Source organism: Glandiceps talaboti, chromosome 3, assembly GCF_964340395.1.
Source record: "Glandiceps talaboti chromosome 3, keGlaTala1.1, whole genome shotgun sequence".
Taxonomy (NCBI): Eukaryota; Metazoa; Hemichordata; class Enteropneusta; family Spengelidae; genus Glandiceps; species Glandiceps talaboti.
Window position 1 is genome coordinate 1,539,257 of NC_135551.1, and position 19,271 is coordinate 1,558,527.

The following is a 19,271-nucleotide window of genomic DNA, read 5'->3' on the forward strand; positions in this document are numbered from 1 at the left end:
TTTTAACGCAATACTGCCTATAAGATATTCTTTTTAAGTAGAAAATTGTTTGCTAAAACGAGAGGATATGACATACGAGTGTTGGTTATAGATGTGGTGAAGGAAACATCATAGACAGTGGGTTACTCTTGATAATTAATGATAATCTGATGACTGCATCTCATTGCCATCTCATCCTGTATCTTTCTAATGTTAGAAATGACAAATGGTATAAAATACATAAAATACATAAAATACATAGGATGTGATGGATATGTATCCTTAATCCTGAATTTCAAAATAAACCAATCAAATCAAATCAAATCAAATCAAATCAAACCAAACCAGAGCACCTACAAGGAAATGTAGAATTGTATGTGGAAGTAAAAAAAAAAAATCAACAACTTTCAAGTTTCACACCATTATGTTTTTATCTTGTCATCATTATATTTTAGGAAGACTAGTTTCAACAATCTAAGTTTAGTCAACTATTTCAATTTGTATGAAAAATTGTGACTTTTTCAAAGTGAATCACAGGCAAGTAATTTCCTAAAACTTGTGTTGAGGGAAACTTTCTTATTTGTTTGCAAGTCCAGCTACATAGTATGGTATCAGATAAAACTCGTTTTCTTTTCACCTCTTTTATTTATTTGATTATTTTTATTCAAATGCCTTCAGAAGGCAGGCATGCACACTTCAATAATACCATGAAACTTTCCAGGCATAGAAAAGCTGGTCTAGTGCTATTCTTCATAATCAGAGATGATTGAATACCATGTTTGCATCTAAACCAAACCCACTAAGGTGTGAAACTTGCTGACAATTCAAACTATTTTTGTGGTCAGTTACTGCAGATAAAACTTTACAGTTTAATAGTTATACAAACAAAAATGAAAGGTCTTAATACCACAGATTATAAAAATGGACTTTATATTGTCAAATTTGAATGAAAGTTATTAGCACATCCCTCCTTTCTATGCATATGTTAAGTTGAAGTCAAGTACATCTTTTCTCAATTCTGTGTAAATTGTAAATAACAACAAAGATTGACAGCCTGTTTATATTGACTGTTACTGACATGGTTAGCCAACATGAAATGAGTGTAGCGGGGTGTGTACCCAACATGAAATGAGTGTAGTGGGGAGTGTACCAGTAGTTATACATCCTGGTATAAAAATCTATAAAATTTTGCCATTACACATTAGTATCAATACAGAAGTGTATGTGTACTGCTACAAGTGAAAGATTTAGTGATGAACATGTTACTGAACTTTTTGTTGAGCCAACAATGAAATATGGTAATGTGGAATTTTTATCCAGTGGGGCAATGAAATGCAGAAACGGTTGGCAAGAGTTTTGCCTAACCAGGCAATGTTGTCTTTCAATTGTAATATTTCTGTAGGCTAACATCAAATGATCAAATTCATTGTGTTTTCTAGGTGAAATGCAATAAAGCCAAAATGGCGAATGGAGTAAATTGGAAAGAGCTGAGTGAGGAGGAATATCAAAACAAGTGTATTTACTTTGTATATGACAAGTCACAAGAAGAAGAATGCAGTGAATTTGATAGTACCTTAGCTAAGGCTGCAGCCTCTTTACCACACAACCTACAATTCAAACACACAGACAATGGCACAGAGGTAAGATTTCACTTGAACACAAATTGACAAATCATAGTTTTCAACAATTCAAATATACACACTATGTCACACAAGCAAGACCTTCTAGAATTTGTATTCAAACTTTACTGTAAATTTAAAAGGAATGACAACTTGTACTTTTCAAAAATTCAGAAATGAAAGTAATGCCATTGAAATAAAATGTTTAACTTTTGTTTTCAATGTTTAACATATCGATAAATCTAAAAGTACTAACAGATTATAATAGTTTTTCAATGTTTAACATATCGATAAATCTAAAAGTACTAACAGATTACAATAGTTTTTCAATGTTTAACATATCGATAAATCTAAAAGTACTAACAGATTACAATAGTTTTTCAATGTTTAACATATCGATAAATCTAAAAGTACTAACAGATTATAATAGTTTTTCAAAAATTCAAAACTACAGATCATGGTATTGAAGTAAGATTTGCTTACTTTTTGTTTTCAAACTTTAACACAAATGTTTTAAAAAATCCTAAGATACTTCCTGTCTAGTTTCTAGATCTGTGTCACATAATTATGTATTACAATAGATTTGGAGGAAGCTTAGTCTGATTTCATCTATTGCTTTTTGGTCTGTTCAACTTGGATATCCAAATAAGTTGTCTGAATTTGTCTAAAATTTCCATTGTTGGAGAAGTCAGTTGTCCAAATAGCACAGTTAGGACATATCCTAGTTGCTATGGAAACTCATTGTACCTGGTGATAATCCAAACTTGCAGGAGATATCACTATGTATATGGTATACCTAGCTGGTAGTAACACAGTTATTCCACATGAGACGGTTACTAAGTTTACAATCATAACTTAAGTCAGCTTACTTTTTCTCCTAGCTGTCTCTCTTCGCTATTGGTAAAGCTATTTAATAGGCCACTGTCATTATTTCAATATCACGATTTATTTGAAATATCTTATATGCACTTATCTTGAAATCAATACACCTGTAGCATTTCAGTAAACTCCACGTTTTAACTTGCACTGTATGGTGAGTGACAGTTATTATTTGGTCAACTTTGTACACAGTTGTACACTGCACTGCCACTCTTAAAGGGAGTGAGTTCAGATGCTCATTTGTCTACTAGGTATCCTAGATACCTATCCCATATTTGGACATAGAGGGCAGTACAGTTACATGGAATGACCCTTACACAGAAAGTCCTTATCAATTACTGATATGAGGCTTTCACTTCCCTTCATTACATTTCCCTTCATGACATTTGTGATCTGTAAATTTAACTAGTAATTAAATGTCTTGAGTAGATTGCATGATACTGTGTAATGTACCATTACCTGCTATTTTATATATGGCTTCAAAAAGAGACATAAATATTCAGTTTTTGTGAAAGTGAGCAGCGACTATAAACTTAAAATTCCCTCAAAAAGGCTTAGTGTCGATGTTCACATTTTTGTTGTCCTGCATGATAGTGGACAAGGTAAATATAAAGTCATTTGATATTTTGAGAAACTGAGTGAATAAGGTACACATCATCTTAAAGATGTAAAGGGAGCAGACTGCTTCATTTGTAATTTTCTGTGTACATACTTATACACTCACTACACCACATTGAGCAACTTTATTTTATAATCAGGTTATTTAAAAGGAAAGATGATGGATATTTGGCTGCAAGTCATGAAAGGGAATTCCATCTTATTAAATTGTCAATGTGGCAATAAAGAGCTGACCGGAGTCGGTACGTGCATGGTCCAAATAGTACACTGGTTCGCTAATCTCGACTGTCAGCTGGTAGTGATAGATACACTGTAACAAATATTGACAGAGGAACCCAGCTGGCCATCATTGATATACACAACCTTGGCTTGTCAATTGTTAACTTTTACTCTGACTTTTTACAGATTAGTGGTGTGCATAGTAAGGAGTTCATACCACAAGGTACTCGGTTTGGTCCCCTCATTGGTAAGATCTATCAGAAAGACGATGTCCCTAACACTGCCAACAGAAAGTATTTCTGGAGGGTAAGAGTTATATTTCATTGAAATAACCATATTTGTATTTCACTCAAATTTATATTTAATACCACCAAATACTAACTACATTTTCAATGAATTAAATGTTCACCACTAAGCAATTGACTGTTTTGTCTGGGCCTAATGTTCACAGATTTACAAGTAGGATTGTAAGGTATCATAACCAGGAGTAAAAAGCATATGTCAATGGGATTTTATTTTAATGGAAAACACAACAGAAGTATATGTAGTATCAATTTAGTATTTCAGAACACTAAGAAGACTGATTTGACTTTGTTATTAGAGCTAAATAATATTCAAACTACCAAAACTTAACATTTCATCATTATTCCATGTGTTCAATTGGTTGCCACAACAGAAAACACTTCGTGCGAGTGAAATACTGGATTTTAATTAGGATTATCAGGAAGGGTAAAAAGTCTTGTAAAATGTTTCTAGTATATGAAGTCTCATATCTCATTATACAGCAGGCAAGTGGTGGGATGGGTTGGGGCTAAAGCAGGCAAGAGGTGGGGTGGGGTGGGGTGGGTCTATACAGCAGGCAAGGGGTGGGGTGGGTTTTGGCTATACAGCAGGCAAGGGGTGGGGTGGGTTTTGGCTATACAGTAGGCAAGGGGTGGGTTGGTTTGAGCTATACATCAGGTAAGGGGTGGGTTGAGGCTATACATCAGGTAAGGTGTGGGTGGGTTTGGGCTATACAGTAAACAAGGGGTGGGTTGGGTTGGGGAATGGCTCAATATGGGTGAATGGTGACCATATTTGTCCTTCAATTTCACAATATGCATCACTGTAGTCCCATCTGCCGAACTTAGTACGGGACGGGGACTTATGGATTGGGGTCCATCTGAAGCCATTTCTTGGAGATGCCTGGACCGATTTTTTTCAAACTTGGTACAGGGGCAGCATACTATGGCAAACATATGCACATCAATTTGTTTCATGATACAATCCAATATGGCCACCTAGCAGCCATTTTGTTTGCAAATTTTCCATGTCCAAAGCCATAACTCAGACATGCTTGACAGATCTCATTCGGAGTTGGTATTAGCACAGTGTTCTATGACATATATGTGAATATCCATTTTTGTCATGATACAAACCGATAACTCGGCCATGCTTTAACAGGTTGTCTGTCTGTCTGTGTGTGTCTGTGTATCTGTGCAGAAATTTTGTTCCACTGATATCTCAAAAAATACTGAAGCAAATGTTCTGCAATTTACTATGTAGCATTGTCAAGCTGTAACCTAGCACTGATAAGTTTTTGTTGTGGGAGTGACTTACATAATTAATGATAATTTGCATAATTAGTGATTTTATAAATGGGGCTATAGCATAACGGCTGCACCAAATTCAATGAAACTTGCTACATTTATGGATCATACAAAAATATTAAAGCAAAAAAAGATGTTAACTTGTGTCACATTAATTAAGAGCTAATTTGCATAATTAATGAATGTTTGTAACTCAGGTTATGCATCCAGAATGGCTTTATCAAATTGATTAAACTTGCCATAGATATTGATCATACAGAGATAAGATAGTTCTTAAAGAAATTAAGTGCTGTTAATTAATTACTCATTTGCATAATTAATGAACTTTGGCAATTAGGGCCTATATGCCAAATTTGCCAAACTTGCCACAGATATTGATCATACAGAGATATGAAAGTTCTTAATGAAATTTTGAGATGTCAATTAATTGCTCATTTGCTTAATTAACGAACTTTGGCAATTAGAGCCTATACCAAGGAAGACTGCACCAAATTTGATGACACTTGCTAAAAATATTAACCGAGCAAAGATATGATGGTATCGAGTCAATTGCTAATTTGCATATTTGATGAACTTTTGCAATTGAACTTGCTTACAGATATTGATTACACAAAGGTACGACAGTACAGAAAGACATTTCAAAGTCTCAGCAAGCACATTAACAACATTTCCCCTCATACGGGAGCATTTTCAGTTCATCTCTGATTAAGACATTGACATTTGACCTTGAAAGTCTTTTTCAAGATCAAAGCAGGTTTTTGAATCAAACGTTTCAAGTGAAAATATTTTAACCAGGACTTGGGTTTGACCATGTGAGGCATATGTAGGTCACATAATTTTGTGACCTTGACCTGTATAGCAAAATGGCAGCCATATCTTTGCTCTAAAGCACATTTTGCCTGTTATTAGTATCTCCAAAAGTTTGATATCTATGGGCATCATTCAAGTGTCTACCCTCATAGTATCAATGAATGATTTGCTTTCTAATGAGACAATGACCTTTGACCTTGACAATTATTTTCAAGGTGAAGAGAGTGAAAGGGTTACATTCTAGCTGTAAACACGTAAGACAACTAAATATTATTGCTAATTATACTGAAAACCTAACACTGCAAACATCCCTGGAAAGTCCAACAAATTATTTATGTGTTAAAATTGCCAAAATGCTAATCATCTTGCACAATACAACACAGTGTACAGTTGGGGGCTATGTGTTCCACTGAAGGCTTAAGTATTACAATATGGACTATAATTAGTTGTGGATATGAGTTCCCTTTGTAGTCGTTATGTGTATTTCTGTTTGTCTTTGTTGCAAGAACGATTCTGACTCTGTCTGGTTGATTTCAGGCACTATCTTAGCAACTTTGTTTCTTTATATTCGAGTTTTAATAAATTAAAGTTAGTTTATAAAATATTTCACTTTTTGATGTGAAATCAATTTCATCGTTGTAGTTTCTGGCATATCTCAGACATTCACCTTTTATGAAACCATGAAATGTTGCTTTCAGATCTCTGTGTAGCTACTGAAATATATCTGTTGGTTTGGTGTGTGTGTTCTGATATCTAATATGTTCTGCATTTCATGCCTTGGTCCTTTGAATATTTCTAGGTCAAGATATTGGTTATATTTTGGTGAGAGTGGAAATTTGAATGTCTGATATAATTTGTTAATGTCTTTGAAGAAACTATCCACACGTTCAATATGTTGCATTCCAATAAAAACTATGAAAATGTCATCTCTGAGTAGTTTTCAGAAATAAACATTTCTGCTGAGTTGTTCAAGGATTCATAGAAGGTGATATAATTGCTATTTTGGGTAAGCATTAAGCAAGCCCTTGCTGTATCCACTCACTCATTCAAGTATTCACCAATAAATTCAACAGTGTTATGTTTCATGTTGATGTTTAGGAAGGCTGAGCCATATAATGTGTTGGCAGTTTGTTTCATTAGAAATGTGATGGAGGTGAAGACAATCACCTGAGGTTTTTGCCTTTTTGAAGGATCTAACAAGGTCAATCTTCCACATCAAGCTACCAACATGGCTAAGGATGTCAAATGTTACAAGTTTGCTCAAATCTATGAAATGGTATTGACAGATTTTGCTGAATATGAAATACATTTCAAGTAAACTATATTGTTCTGCAGCTGTGAAATGACAACTATATGTTAACACATATACACGTCTCTATATACACTGCACTGTTAACATTCTAAGGCTCAGGGTCAAACTATGCCAAAACTGTACATTTGATATTGGTAAATTTCCATAAGATTTACCAGTGAATGGTGAATTCCATTAATATTTAGTGACATGAATTGATATCTGGGGGATACTGGTGAATAGTCAATTATAGCTTTTACTTCCTGGTGAACGGTGATCTGAAAGGGGTATAACGCTTATATCTCAAAAAGTACTTTGGTGAGATGTTTCTATAAGTGTTATTCTACAGATTTTGTTCAAAACATTTTGACACATTTGGCCCTAGCAACCATGACCACGCCCTTAGCAACAACCAAATGCCAGTATATTTTTGTCAAATAAAAACATCTGGTAGGCAATTTTTATCAAAGTAGGCAAGTGAGTATAACAATCGGGTGAGGTGAAATGAGTTGAAATTATTAGTGTTTAGGATTGAAATTACTAGACCTTGAGTGACCATTACAGTGCAGGCAGTGAGGGTTTTTTTTTGCACAACTGAACTCAGAAGTTCAGTAGTGCTAGTATTGAGAAATATATCATACGTACATATGAACTTATGTACATACTGTATGTACATGGTACATACACATACATATATACATTTATACATACATACATGCATACATACATACATACATACATACATACATACACACATATGAACTTACGTATGTAAGTACGTATGTACGTAGATACGTATATATGTACATGCATACAATACATACATACATACATACATACATACATACATACATACAGACAATACATACATACATACATACATACATACATGTATATATATGTACATATGTACATATGTGTGTAAAGTTTGTGTGTGCTATGTATGTATGCATGTATGTGTGTATGTATGTATTTAAGATTGACGGTGATGGTATAGCTATACATCTGTTTATACTAAACCTACTGATTCACATTCATATTTGCAGTATGGTTCATCACATCCTAATAAGTGTAAAGATTCCATTCCCTTTTCACAATTACTTTGTTAATGTCGTATTTGTGGTAGTGATTTGGATTTCAGGGAAAGGTTGGCTGATTTTTGCACGTACTTCACATGTATGATGATCCAATGAATGATGTGTAGATAAAGAAATATTGATGATGATGATCCAATGAATGATATGCAAATCAGGTACAACAATGTGACATTTTGGTAAAATATCTGTAATTCCAAAAATACTCAACATATTGAGCTGAACAATGACACTATATAGTATGTAGTCCCTGCGGACGAAGTCCGGAACGGGGACTTATGGATTGGGTTCCGTCTGTCCGTCCGTCCGTCCGTCCGCAGCCGTTTCTTGGAGATGCCTGGACCGATTTTTTTCAAACTTGGTACAGGGGCAACATGCTATGGCATACATATGCACGTCAATTTGTTTTATGATACGATCCAATATGGCCGCCTAGCAACCATTTTGTTTGCGAATTTTCCCTGTCTAAAGCCATAACTCAGACATGCTTGAACAGATCTCATTCAAAGTTGGTATTAGGACAGTGTTCTATGACATACATGTGCATATCCATTTTCATTGTGATACGATCCAATATGGCTGCCTGGTAGCCATTTTGTTTGCGAATTTTCATGTCCAAAGCCATAACTCAGACATGCTTGAACAGATCTCATTCAAAGTTGGTATTAGGACAGTGTTCTATGACATACATGTGCATATCCATTTTCGTCGTGATACGATCCAATATGGCTGCCTGGCAACCATTTTGTTTGTGAATTTTCCATGTCCAAAGCCATAACTCAGACATGCTTAAACAGATCTCATTCAAAGTTGGTATTAGGACAGTGTTCTATGACATACATGTGCATTTCCATTTTCGTCGTGATACGATCCAATATGGCTGCCTGCCATAACTCAATGACTTGTTACAGTTATGCCACAGTACTGTCATTTACACTATATAGTATTTACAGTTATGCCACAGTAGTCATTGACACTATATAGTATTTACAGTTATGCCACAGTACGTGTCATTTACACTATATAGTATTTACAGTTATGCCACAGTAGTCATTGACACTATATAGTATTTACAGTTATGCCACAGTATGTGTCATTGACACTATATAGTATTTACAGTTATGCCACAGTATGTGTCATTTACACTATATAGTATTTACAGTTATGCCACAGTACTGTCATTGACACTATATTATAGTATTTACAGTTATGCCACAGTATGTGTCATTGACACTATATAGTATTTACAGTTATGCCACAGTATGTGTCATTGACACTATATAGTATTTACAGTTATGCCACAGTACTGTCATTGACACTATATAGTATTTACAGTTATGCCACAGTACTGTCATTGACACTATATAGTATTTACAGTTATGCCACAGTACTGTCATTGACACTATATAGTATTTACAGTTATGCCACAGTACTGTCATTGACACTATATAGTATTTACAGTTATGCCACAGTACTGTCATTGACACTATATAGTATTTACAGTTATGCCACAGTACTGTCATTGACACTATATAGTATTTACAGTTATGCCACAGTACTGTCATTGACACTATATAGTATTTACAGTTATGCCACAGTACTGTCATTGACACTATATAGTATTTACAGTTATGCCACAGTACTGTCATTGACACTATATAGTATTTACAGTTATGCCACAGTACTGTCATTGACACTATATAGTATTTACTGTTATGCCACAGTATTGTCATTGACACTATATAGTATTTACAGTTATGCCACAGTAGTCATTGACACTATATAGTATTTACAGTTATGCCACAGTACTGTCATTGACACTATATAGTATTTACAGTTATGCCACAGTACTGTCATTGACACTATATAGTATTTACAGTTATGCCACAGTACTGTCATTGACACTATATAGTATTTACAGTTATGCCACAGTACTGTCATTGACACTATATAGTATTTTTGTTTAAATGCAATCACAGGATAATTACTGTAATTATTTTCAGCCCATTTAGTCAGTTCAAGGTGTCTATACACTTCAAGATTGATATTTTAATTTTGAGATATTTTCAAGGTCATCCTTTTGCTTCTGTTGATATAAGTTTGTATACAGAGATTAAAAATGAACTTTCTGTCAACATGACAAAGTACGTTCAAATATTAAACCATAACAACAAGAATACCTGATATGATGTGAAGGGGCCATTTGTACCAGCTGTCTAATTAGTGAAGTTATGGTAATTACCTTCATTAAAAAATAAAAATGCAAAAATACACATAAACTGAGTTTATGCATTTTTGTGGTAATTTTTGCAGCATACCTGTATTATAAGCTGCCTGCATGTAGCCTATCTAGCTAAGTCACTGAATGTGTTACTCATAGCTACTCTGCTGTGAGTCAGTCTTTTCACTAAAAACAAGTATAGCAGAGTGAAAGACTCAATGAGTAGACAGGCCACAAATACTTCCATTTTTAATAAACAGATAATGTTATGATAAAAATCATTTCAGAATAATTAAAATGATGTTTGGATATAAGTCTTACCAAACTTGGAAGACATAGTATGTTTTCCCTTTGCTAAGACTTCAGACATCATTTTTATTATTCAGTGGGTTGTCAGTGGCCAAGTGATTAAACCACTTGCCTCTTACCACTGCAGTTGGGGTTCAAACCCATTCTGCATTTTATTCAGTTTACCATGCTGAAAGTAAAAAGAGAGTTATTCAGTTTGCACTTAACTCTTGTCCTGTTTTTGGTCAATGCCTGTTGGATGGTATAGAAATATATAAATAAATCCAATCTTTTTTATTAACAGATATACAAATCTGGTGATTTTGAGTACTACATTGATGGTCTTGATACCAATGAAAGTAACTGGATGAGATATGTTAATCCAGCACATACAAGTGAGCAACAAAACTTAGTGGCTTGTCAATACAACATGGATATCTACTTCTATACAATCAAACCTGTGGAGAAAGACTCTGAACTCCTTGTCTGGTATTGTAAAGAGTTTGCTGAAAGACTCAACTATCCACCAACTGGAGAACTTATGATGCAAAAAATAAGTGAGTATTTCATTAGAATTGTTGTACTATACTGGCTTTCATTTTGAATGGTTAACTTTGCCACAGTGAAGATTAATAAATTGTCTTCTGGGGCTAAATGATATGACCCTTCATGTAACTCTTTTAGCCAATTGTAAAATAATGATAACATTACACTGTACAGAGACACAAAAAATCAGACACAACACATCTAGACACATACTCACTCAAGTGCAGACATGGTACACAGGCAGAGAGACAGACAGACAGACAGACAGACAGACAGACAGACAGACAGCAAGAGAGAGACATGTCAAAGACAGACAGACTGTAACAGAGAAAGAGAGCGGGATACACAAAAATTGGGGAACCAGTTGTTATATATAAAGCCAATGTTGGAATTGTTATCATGTTATGGATAAAAAGAGAAATATAAAGCAGATGTATAGATACCATAATTATGTAGCAGGGCAGTCAGAGCCTAAATGTAAAGCAGATGTATAGATACCATAATTATGTAGCAGGGCAGTCAGAGCCTAAATGTAAAGCAGATGTATAGATACCATAATTATGTAGCAGGGCAGTCAGAGCCTAAATATAAAGCAGATGTTATAGATACCATAATTATGTAGCAGGGCAGTCAGAGCCTAAATATAAAGCAGATGTTATAGATACCATAATTATGTAGCAGGGCAGTCAGAGCCTAAATATAAAGCAGATGTTATAGATACCATAATTATGTAGCAGGGCAGTCAGAGCCTAAATGTAAAGCAGATGTTATAGATACCATAATTATGTAGCAGGGCAGTCAGAGCCTAAATGTAAAGCAGATGTTATAGATACCATAATTATGTAGCAGGGCAGTCAGAGCCTAAATGTAAAGCAGATGTTATAGATACCATAATTATGTAGCAGGGCAGTCAGAGCCTAAATGTAAAGCAGATGTTATAGATACCATAATTATGTAGCAGGGCAGTCAGAGCCTAAATATAAAGCAGATGTTATAGATACCATAATTATGTAGCAGGGCAGTCAGAGCCTAAATGTAAAGCAGATGTTATAGATACCATAATTATGTAGCAGGGCAGTCAGAGCCTAAATGTAAATTTACAGCCTTATATAGTTGATGTTTTTCAGAATTATCACAAAATGTCAATTTTGTGATCTCTTATTCGCAATAAATAAACATGAAATTTCTTGAAAACAACTGAAAATCAAGATATATTTCTCAAATCAATATTGCTTTTAAAAAAGTGATCTTCATGTTTTATAGAAAAAAATAATTTCATTCAATCTGTTGAAAAGCTATAATATCATATACATGGTGAGTTTTTTTGTAACATACATCAATTAATCACAGCCATTGCATTGTGGGACTGGATCTTAAACTATGAATCTCATGTTTTGAATGTATATATTTGTATATTTTTATCTTGACACTGTGACTAGAGGCTTTGACAACAGTCTATCAGTTTAAATAAAGTCTAATAATAATAATATTAAATAAATAATATTTAATAATAATTTTAATAATAATAAAGTTTATTTGCATATTAACCACCCTACCTGGGGTACTTTGTTATGCTGAGGTCAAAAAAGGGGTCATTCTATGAACATCTGTTGCCATGGTAACCAAAATCACCATAATATGGTAATTATTTTTCCAAAATTTGGAAACAAAATAAACATTTATAAAACAATTGCCTTGTTTTTGACATGTATGAGTTGGTGCTATCTGTTGTAACATAAACTGTCTATAATAGGAAAGCTGTTTGCATGGAAATGTAAAGTGTGCCACAAAAATTTGTTTTCATTAGATAAATATGCATCCCACAAATATACATTATAAATTTAATAATAATAAGGTTCATTTCAGGTCTCGAAATTAGCGGTAGTCTCGCGTCAATTGACTACCAGTTTTTCCAAAATGACCTCACCCTTGACTACCAGTGCAGTGTTTCCGCTGCCCAATCGCCAAATCGCAAAATGTGAATAAAATCTGCGAGAATATTTCTGATACAATTAGCCAAAATTGCGAAGCCAATTTAGAATAGGGCACCACAAAATCTATGCGTAATGCTTGTGGTTTTTTGCCGCAACGTGGAACATCCGTAATTTAAACTACATTGTATTACATTTAGAAGGAAGTGTACACATTGTGCGTTCCTCAAAAGTTAAACAAATCATAAAATTGTTACATCAGCAATGCAAATAAACGTGCCATCCAACAAACTTGTAAGTTCCGTCGTGTAAAACTTTGATCAAGTAGTTCGTCACATGCAAGGGGTGATGGAAGATGAGTCGTCTTTACCGGGCCCTTCCACTATGCAGGCCGAAAAAACGAAACAATTTACTGCAATGCACAAACTGAGTTCCATGACATGAAGTACGAACGATAACGTGAACTTTCAATTTGACAGTGATACAGTTGTGAAAGCGTTTGATACAAATTTTGTGTTGCTGAGTACTTCACTAAAGTTCAACTATTTTTGTAAAAATCTGTTGATTTTAGAGTTTTCAATTTTTTATTCTTTTCTGGAGAATTATGTGCTATCGCTGACTAATGTTGAAAACCCACACACAAGGAAGTAAACCATTGTAAACTGGCACATTTTACCATGTACACCTACATAAATACAGACCTCTTTCATTATTAGTCCCAGCCAGAGGAAGTACGGGACGGGGACTTATGGATTGGGTTCCGTCCATCCGTTCATCCGTCTGGAGCCATTTCTTGGAGATGCCTGGACTGATTTTTTTCAAACTTGGTACAGGGGCAACATACCATGGCATACATATGCACGTCAATTTGTTTCATGATACGATCCAATATGGCCACCTAGCAGCCATTTTGTTTGCGAATTTTCCCTGTCCAAAGCTACAACTCAGACATGCTTGAACAGATCTCATTCAAAGTTGGTATTAGCACAGCGGTCTATGACATACATGTGCATATCCATTTTTGTCATGATACAATCCAATATGGCTGCCTGGCAGCCATTTTGTTTGCGAATTTTCCATGTCCAAAGCCATAACTCAGACATGCTTGAACAGATTTCATTGAAAGTTGGTATTAGCACAGTGTTCTATGACATACAAGTGCATATCCATTTTCGTGGCATACAAATGCACGTCAATTTGTTTCATGATACAATCCAATATGGCCACCTAGCAGCCATTTTGTTTGTGAATTTTCCCTGTCCAAAGCCATAACTCAGACATGCTTGAACAGATCTCATTCAAAGTTGCTATTAGGACATTGTTCTATGACATACATGTGTATATCCATTTCTGTCATGATACAACCCGATATGGCTGCCTGGCAGCGATTTTGTTGGTGCAGTTTTCATGTCCAAAGCCATAACTCAGACATGCTTGAACAGCCCCCCCCCCCCCCCCCCCCCCCGCTGTACTGTTACACACGCGAGGCAAATTAATTTACACGTCACTCGAATGCATACAATGTAACAATTTTTACATGACTCGTGCACCGCATTTATGTGTGTGTGTAGTACACACATTGATTACACAATATCATTTACAAGTGAGTTTGACAATAATAGTTTACATGAATTTGCTGAACAACAAGGAATAATCATTAATTAACAGGATGTTGCTAAAAAGCACCAATGACTTCAAAACAGCAAGGGGCATTGCAAATATTTTTGTTCAGGCATTTCATCAACAAATATTATTGCAGTGTTTTTTAAAGGCTGGTTTAAAGCAGGTTAAATGTTACCAGGTTCCTCGATCAATTTACTGGTGTTTCCCATGGGTGTGGGTGTGACCCATGATCAAAGTGAAATGATGGAAAACATATGCAAAATGCCTTGACAATCATGTTTGAACTAATGAAGGTGGCAAGTTAGCCACATGAAATATCTTCAATATGATAGTATTTAAAAAAAATGATAGTGCATCATACGATTTTATGTCTTCCTTTCCAGCAGAGTACTGTGTGATTGCTTTTATTTTGGTACATAACATGTACCACTGTCGCAATCGACGTAAAAAAACACAAACTCTGATTCAGTGTTGCCATTGTTGTATCTACCTGGAAAATTACTGCATCGTGGCAAACACAGGTTCATATATATATGGACACAGCACACTGTACATTGATACATCATGCTCTCACGTCAAAAATCAATTGATCAAAACAGAAATGAATAAAACAAAAACTTGCACTGTGTAAGACATGCCTAGCCATTATAGTTCTCAAAAATAGTCGTAGATGATACGGCACCCAATCTGATTAAAATCCAATGTAGATGTCGGCTAATCATTCATTGCTATTTTACCTTCGTTATTTTGCCTGAATTGACCTTCATAGTACATGTTTACATTTTTAGCCTGATCGCCTTCTCTAGAGGAGGTGAAATAGCAATGAATGATTAGCCGACATCTACATCGGATTTTTATCAGATTGATACGGCACCATGCCACAGTAGGCCTTCAATTTAATAATAGCATGGGTAGTTTTTTGAAAGATGACAAAACTGCTTTGTGTGGATGGTAAACCCAATCACTGAATAGAAAATGAAATAATTTTTAAAAAGTGAGTACATAGTTTTCAACAGAGATACATGTAGTTAATCCGACAAAACTTCCTGACAACTTTGTGAGGCTAGCTTAGCCACTTCACTAACACTGATCATAGACTGTACACACTGCAGCTGTGTGACGATGCATGATACGTCAGCCTTTACAGGAAGGGCTCGATCAAAGGGGGAACCTAATATTTGGTACTGACGTGGCCATGGAAAATCAGACTGCCGTATTTTTCTTTAAAAAAATCAAAGACATGTAGTGATCACTTTGAAAACCATAGATTTTGGAGTACATGTATACATAAAAACTGACATTTCTGAGACTTAGTCATTATAAACCTATCCATCCATGAACAGTGGACTCACCCACATGTTAATACAATGCCTCATGTGTTAATGTCTTATCTTGAAGCCTGATGTCTGTAAGTTCATGGGTATGAAAATATCAGATACTTTTCGTTTCAATTAGAATTCAATAATTTCGAATTAGAATGTTCAATTTTGTTCATTTCCGTGACATTTTAGAAAGTAGTGTAGTGTAGGTCGACAACACGAGACAGGGTGTGTTTACATGTAAATGTGGCTCTGAATTCATATGATATGTGAGGTTCGACCAGAAACGTACAAACCTCTTCCTAATATTTTTTTTATTGTCATTATTATATAATATTAAACCCGTTCACTTGTAATAAAAATCCTAATACTAATAATAATAATGAGTTGTCCAGGATTAAGACATTAAAAATATATAAACCTCCCCAAAATTAAAATAATACACCTTCAACCACAGGCACCACTGAACATTGTTTTCTTTGGATATTTGGCGCTATATAAATTTATTAGATAGATAGATAGATAGATAGGCACAGTCCATATTATTAAGGGTCACAAGCCGAGTTTATACATGTCTGTTTAGGCGTAGTTATTAGTGCATATTTAAAAGGTACTCACAGTACTGTACCTACAGAGCACACTTAACCTGCCATTTGCAATTGACTGAACTCAAACCTGGTATCAAGATAATGATACATATCAAAAAATGTTCTGGAAATTCCTACAATGCAATCAACTGTTCTGACAATGCCAGAAGACAATTGCAATGTTATTGAAGACATGCATCAACATGAACTGGAATGTAGTTTTATTTAAGTATTTTCACTTGAGTTTTACAAGCTTATAAACTCAGCTTGTGCCACTTTAAAATAATAATAGCTTAGTAATTCAAGACTATGCCAAACTTGTGTGCAAGTCAGTACTGTCTCCTCCGCCCTAACTTCAAATAAATCAGTTCAGCCATAAATACATTTCAGCACGAAATGATTGATTGTAGTGAAGTGGAAAAAAACCCCTAAATAAACAAGTGGGATTTAACTAAACTATCTGTGATATGACATGCCAGTATCATTGATATTTGTTCAGAGAAGAGTGGTACCTGTTGTCACCAGACACGGTTCAATATACTGGCTACTTATTAATATTGATACATACAAGTAAGGCTATTTTCAGTTGTACAAATACTACCTGGTAAAGAGATATATTATACCTTCTCTTGACAACTTATTGAAAAGCATATTTGTCAAATGAGGTGTCATGTTCGTGTCTTACACTGCCTGGTAGAAGTAAACTACCATGTCAGCAGTTTGCGACATCAAGTCTCCATATGTGTCAATTAGATGAGTCAAACTTGATAAAAAACATTCTCGTTAAGAAATAAAAACCCTATACTTGCCAACTAAATAAGACTACTAAAACTACATATATATATATATATATATATATATATATACCAATTTGACTACTAAAATTTGATAAAACTTCCTACTTTGGTGAATAAATTTGAGGTGATTACTCTGTGGACATGAAGTACACTTTGTTTGAATAGCATAGTTCTTTAGTTATATGACATGGTATATCAATGAAAATCGAAATGCACTGCAGCACAGTTCAGATTCGGATTAAATTTTAGGCTAGAATTAGGAGCCATCTGGTAGAATGACAGAAAACATTGGAACTCATGGCATGCGACACTGATAAGATAACACTAACGCTTTGTTGGATTTTAGCTCAGACCACTTCTTTTAATGGTCTGAGATTCAATCATTAGACTAATCGACACAAGGTTTAAAATTTGAGTCTGAAAAACAACTTTCTTGTAGAGCCATAGGAAAAGTTAGTAAATGATCCTGGCTTCACTGATACAACAACACGTGTGAGAACCTCGGATTGAGTCACAGGCCTTCAATATCTTGTAATAACATTTTATATATCTACTAACTTATTGGTCACTAAAATTAGTAGCTGAACAAAGTTATGTTATATTTTAAAGTTGTTTGTTATACTTATAGACTTGGTACATTCATTATCTTACTGCTAGACCCTTGAACAGACTGTAAATTTATTTTCAATAGGTATACCATAGAATACAACTATCCCCTAACTCTTAGGGAAAGTCTGGAGTAAGAAACAACACTGTAGTTAAACTGTAAGATGCAATGTAGTAGCCATCCTAAAAATGTGACAGGCATAAAAGACAGTGCACTGTCCAGCATTCATTGTGCACTTATCTTTAAACAACTTCAACATCGGGGAAAGTCTGTAAATTAGTTGTTATATTCTCTGCACAAACAGCAATGTAGATAGACTGCGAGATATTACATGTATGTTGTGTTGTAACAATAATGACCCTTAATTAGCCATCCTGTACACAAAAAGGTACATCAGGTCAGTATGGTGCACCAACATGTGGTTTATTTGATAGACTACCTCAGTATACTTTAGTATCAGCACTGATATTCAAGACCAAACAAGGTAAAGCCATTGGTGAAACTTTAAAAATAGTGCCAATGGCATTGTAATCTAGTCCCTATATTGTATCATTACGATTTACACCTCCACTCACATATAGTCAAAGTCGTTACTCTAGAAGTCCTGAGATGCATGAGATACAAAATTCACCCACAGCCACCCACACAGTCATTAACATCATGTCTTTCTTAGTCCCCGCCGGAAGTAGTCCAGATGGGGACTTATGGATTGGGTTCTGTGTGTCCGTGCGTCCGTCTGCAGCTGTTTCTTGGAGATGCCTGGACCGATTTTTTTCAAACTTGGTACAGGGGCAACATACTATGGCATACATACGCACATCAATTTGTTTCATGATATGATCCAATATGGCCACCTAGCAGCCATTTTGTTTGCGAATTTTCCCTGTCCAAAGCAAACTCAGACATGCATGAACAGATCTCATTCAAAGTTGGTATTAGGACAGTGTTATATGACATACATGTGCACATTCATTGTTGTCATGATACGATCCAATATGGCTGCCTGGCAGCCATTTTGTTTGCGAATTTTCCATGTCCAAAGCCATAACTCAGACATGCTTGAACAGATCTCATTCAAAGTTGATATTAGCACAGTGTTCTGTGACATACATGTGCATATCCATTTTCATCTTGATACAATCCGATATGGCCATTTTGTTGGTGCAGTTTTCATGTCCAAAGCCATAACTCAGACATGCTTGAACAGTCTATCAAAAACAACCATATGAGGCCAAACAACATTAACCAGGTTTG

At 35.0% G+C, this 19,271-nt stretch overlaps 1 protein-coding gene across 1 annotated transcript in view; it reads left to right on the forward strand.

Annotated features, from left to right (window-relative positions):
* Nucleotides 1-19,271, forward strand: part of LOC144432650 (PR domain zinc finger protein 1-like) — a 68,815-nt gene that overhangs the window by 46,154 nt on the left and 3,390 nt on the right. Inside the window, exons 2-4 of the mRNA XM_078120915.1 lie at nucleotides 1,419-1,619; nucleotides 3,501-3,620; nucleotides 10,912-11,164. Of these exons, the coding sequence (XP_077977041.1) occupies nucleotides 1,419-1,619; nucleotides 3,501-3,620; nucleotides 10,912-11,164 (574 nt within the window). The remainder of the gene's footprint in view (nucleotides 1-1,418; nucleotides 1,620-3,500; nucleotides 3,621-10,911; nucleotides 11,165-19,271) is intronic.